Source organism: Arachis hypogaea, chromosome 9 (genome assembly GCF_003086295.3).
Source record: "Arachis hypogaea cultivar Tifrunner chromosome 9, arahy.Tifrunner.gnm2.J5K5, whole genome shotgun sequence".
In the NCBI taxonomy this organism is placed as follows: domain Eukaryota; kingdom Viridiplantae; phylum Streptophyta; class Magnoliopsida; order Fabales; family Fabaceae; genus Arachis; species Arachis hypogaea.
The window spans coordinates 92639307-92643926 of NC_092044.1; the positions used below are offsets into that span (position 1 = coordinate 92639307).

At 36.5% G+C, this 4620-nt stretch overlaps 1 protein-coding gene across 1 annotated transcript; it reads right to left on the bottom strand.

Moving 5' to 3' along the window:
• Nucleotides 1–688: 688 nt before the first annotated feature.
• LOC112711232 (large ribosomal subunit protein eL14) lies at nucleotides 689–2402 on the bottom strand. The gene is made up of 4 exons (XM_025763841.3): nucleotides 2045–2402; nucleotides 1834–1935; nucleotides 1492–1734; nucleotides 689–960 (listed from the first exon to the last, which is right to left on the bottom strand). Exons 1-4 carry the CDS (start codon nucleotides 2045–2047, stop codon nucleotides 907–909), a joined length of 402 nt encoding a protein of 133 aa, XP_025619626.1. The 5' UTR covers nucleotides 2048–2402; the 3' UTR covers nucleotides 689–906.
• Between the last annotated feature and the right edge of the window lie 2218 nt (nucleotides 2403–4620).

Consider the following 4620-nt stretch of genomic DNA (forward strand, 5'->3'; position numbering starts at 1 on the left):
TCTAAAAATATTCATCTAACTTATCAAAAAAATTAAAAATTAATATTTAATTTTTAAAATATAAAATAAATAATTATTAAATATTTAAAAATTTATCATAAAAAATAAATTAGACAAAAATTAAATACCAAATTATAAATACCATAAAATTCACCAAAATTTTAAGGAGAAAATATTATTGAAGCCATGGAAATGATAGAAGACGGAACTTGACAGGATACTCTATTTATGGTGATCAACAAGTCGAAACAACTCTAAAAAAGCAGAGTTGAGAGTATAACTTTTGGAAGGTGGAAAGAAGTGACACTAGAAATGGTGGAAAGAAGCAACACCCTCAGCACCACAAAATGTCGATGGAAAATTTGATGAACAGAATGGGAAGAACAAGAGGAATGACAACTTAACAGTGTAGATGTGGTGGCCATTGGAAGGTTCAACGGGAACAGTAGAGGCCAAGAAATATTCGCTAATATGAAAGATGATGGTGGTGGTACTGACAGGTGGGATAGTTAGATTGCGAGAAACACACACAAAACATGTCATTTTTTATAGAAAAAAACATTATAACAAAACCTTGCTTTTCAAAGAAAAACCATACCAAACCATATAAATCAGTTCCATGTTTATCACATTTTAATTTTAAAATAGACAATTTTAAACCAGCGACTAACATCTGACATAAAAAAGGTTGGAAAAGATCAACACTGATATATTGAAGCAACAATAGAAAGCACCTCACATGATGAATTCCCTAAGATTAAGAATCTGAATAGTAAAAACTCGAAGTGTCTAACTAATGATACCTTATAACAAAAAATAAAAAGCTCACAACAATCAAAGGTGTAGTAGTTGTAAATGAAAGTAATCCATAACAAAATTTGAACATTTTTCTATAAAAAACAACGCCTAAGCTGAGGTCTTCTTCAACTTTGCAAGCTCTTGCCTAACAACAGCAGCCTTCTGCAAAATTACCCCCAAAAGAATTCAATGTTAGCATGGACAACAATCACAACAATAAGGAACACTAGCCAACATGCACATTAATTAAGATGATAGAATAGAAAAATGATTTATCTTCCTAAACCATTCTCTTAAATACCTTCCTAACCTCTAATCAAAACAGAGTCCTGTTTATGTTTCAAGATATGGAATGCACTAAATATTTTCAAGCATTTGTTCAGCAATTAGGACATCAGCTAGGAAAATTTTTTAGGAGTTCATATCATAACAATTCTCCCACAATTCTTCACATTTTTTATAGATATATACACTTAATTATGTGGACACTAATCTAAACAAAGTATCCTCAGCTTCTAATGGACTTAGGAAACTAATGAACTATATTACTAGAATAAATATAACAACTTAAATCTAAGTTTCATTCCTTAACAAACTTCAAACTAGTTAACAAAACACCAAAACATGGCATGTGAAAAAAAAATTAAAATCATTTAAATTTAAAAAAAAAAATAGAATCATGAAATTTCAAACCTTGATTTTGACCAACATGAGCTTGAACCTATCAAAATCATTAAGGTTAGCCCTAGTCTTCCTAACAATGAGCTTTCTTCCCCAGGAACTCTTCTCCCACTTGTTCTTGACATCAGCATCCTCCATGGCTTTAATCAGCTCCTTCTTCTTCGGCACCCTCTTTATGTCAACCTTGAGGTCCGTCAATGACAGTCTCTTGAAGTTCACTTGTGACCTAACCATGTCAGGTGCATCAACCAGAGCCTGCGTGCGCCATCAAAACGACGTTACCCAGATGCGTTTTGGGGAAACGGGCGAAATGGGGTTTGTTGAATTGGGAAAAAGGTTAGAACTTTAGCTTACTCTGTTCTGGTCGATAACGTCGACGATGACGACGAGCCTGCCGTGTTCTTTGCCGTAGTTGATGAGGGCCACCCTCCCGATCTCGATGAACCTCTTGAACGGCTGCGACAATAGGAAACAGTGTTTGTGTTAGTTAGGATTGCAATCATACACAGAGAGAGAGAGAGAGAGAGAGAGAGAGAGAGAGAGAGAGAGAGAGAGAGAGATTCACCATTTTTGTGTTGCAGAGAGGCGGAGCGAGGAGGCGAGTGAGAACAGAGAAAGCTAGGGTTTTATTTTGCGCTTTGTAGTTAGTTTTATAAAGGGGCGTTTCATTGCAGTGATGGGCTTTGTCTTTGAAATAACCCTGGGATTCGTTCAGGCCTGGGCCACATTCAACAGAAGTTTTTATCCATGACTTCGAAAATAAACTATGACAAAATTGTATTCGGCTATTGGGCCCCTAATTTTTCTTTCTTTTTTTCAAAGACAAAGAAAAAAGTTCATCCTTCAGTTTGATATTCTGGAAGTTATTCACTTTTCCAAAGAGTGGAGCCTTACACTCTCCATAAGTGGAGTTGAACGTCTTCGACAAGCGAAGCCGCTGTATTCAACTCTTTATATAAACACGTTTACACCTATTAGCTTATCACAAGTGGAAATCAACGATCATTACAAGAAAAAACACTTATACAAGAATCATGGAAGGTATGTCACTTGGTGGCATGGAAGAGAACATTGTTGAACTTGAGGAGTCTCCAACACATCAAGGAGGAAGAAGAGCATATGACGGAGGATCATGGAGAATAAAAGGCCATATGCTGAGTCTTTAATAGTAGAGTCTCAATCTATCCATTAATGAAGTAAACTATAACTAGCTTTCTATTTAGATTTAAATATATGGGTTGTTTTACGATAAAATTAATACAAGCAATGCTGAAAAAATAGGAGCAATGTTAGTGTTCATAACCTGGACCGAGCTGTAAGATCCGGGTTGGACGAAGACAAGGGACCGACCTCTTTAAAGGCCGGCCCACTAAAAAAGGAATTCTCATCAAAGAGCTCGGAAGACCCTCGCAGAAGCCCAATGAAAGGACCACTGCCTATTAGAAAGCGGTTAGTCAAAGATGTGATCTCACTCGCAATAGATAAGATAAGATAACAGACTTATTTCAAGGGAGGTCGCTCAACACTACTATAAATACACTGGAGCATCCAAGTATAACCCATATTCCAATTCTACAAAAAAACCTGCCTAAAGCCCATACTGACTTAAGCATTAGAGTCTCTTGCAGGTACCACCACCCCTCGGTGGAACGAGAACCAGTGGCACCTCATACTCCAGCAAGTCAGACGCGACAGCCTTGATTAAACCAGAAAGTCTCGTACGAGACCGACCTTCCAGTTTCAGGTAACCCTCGGAGGTCAGGCCAAGACCTAAAAGCTGCCCGACTACCAGGGTAAACCCTCATATGTACATACTCTTATTTTTATTCTCTCTTTATACTTTATTTCTAATAAAAATTACAGATTCCCTAAAAAGTTTCCTACCAAGACGCATTAATTTAGACTCAACAAAACACAAAATTCATTATCCGACCACAAAGGTCGTTAAAGTGAAGCGACAAAACTCAAATTAATGCAAGAAGTTATAAAAGTAACCCGTATAAAACGACCTGACGAGGTCGGATAAAAAAGGAGTTACTCAAAATAACTTTGAAAGGCCCGATAGAGAAGTCGGACCATCTAAAAGGATCACTAAAAAGGGAACAACACCACACAAAGGGCAAAAAGGTTGAAAAACCTAATGCCAAAGTGCTAAGCTAGAAAGGTAAAGGTCCGAAAAGGACATTACTTAAAAAGCAAAAGGCACTCTCAAAACCCAAACAGGGCTCAAAAGGTCGTCCAAATAAACTAAAAAGAAAAGGTTCTACATAAGAACACTACCTAGAAAGTTATTGGAAATTGACTAAAAGTCCGGGTGACAAGACACAAGGATGACGTCGCCAAAGCAGAAGGTAGGGCTGGAAGTGAGTCAAGCCAGCTCATGAGCTAGCTCGAGCTCGGCTCGTTAATAGCTCGATAAGCTAAGCTCGTGAGCTAGTGAGCCAAGTATGAGCCTGAAATTGAGCTCATAAATTAAATGAGCTGAGCTTGAGCTTGGATAAGCTCGACTCATTAGCTCGTGAGCTGGCTCGATTATATATATATATTAATACACATATCCTATATGCATTTAGTCTATACTTTTAATATTATATATATACATATGAAATAGTAATATATAATTATATATATTAATGATCTTAATTATTTAAAATTTTATATTTATTTATTACATATAATTTTGATATAGGACATAAATAAAAAATTTATATTTATTGATAGATAAACAATATATAAAATTGTTCTTTTTAAATATTTTTTAAAATATATAAGTTATAATTTATTAATATAAAATTATAGATTTTGTATTTATGTTTCTATTATTTGAGCCAGCTCGTGAGCTTGAACCAGTTCGTGAGCTTTCGGTAAGCCGAGCTTGAGCTTAAAAAATAGGCTCGATTGTTAATGAGTCGAGCCGTGAGCCAAGCTCAATTTTGGTGAGCCGAGCTTGAGCTTGGTCTAGCTCGACTCAGCTCGGCTCACTTCCAGCCCTAGCAGAAGGTCGCCACTATGACTAAGAAAAGGCGTGGTCCACAAAGCAAAGGTAGAAGTTCATAGAACGAACACTACCTAAAAGGATGCCAGCCCAAAAAGCCCCAAACGACTGATCCTAAGGCATGCAAACCCACGAAAAAATGCCAT

Bases quoted from the DNA above. Each gene is read 5' to 3' on its own strand.
- LOC112711232 (XM_025763841.3), bottom strand. The intron at 1,735-1,833 runs GTAAGCTAAAGT...TGGCGCACGCAG, and splicing joins ACGTTATCGACCAGAACAGA to GCTCTGGTTGATGCACCTGA. The intron at 961-1,491 runs GTTTGAAATTTC...GTAATTTTGCAG, and splicing joins TCATGTTGGTCAAAATCAAG to AAGGCTGCTGTTGTTAGGCA.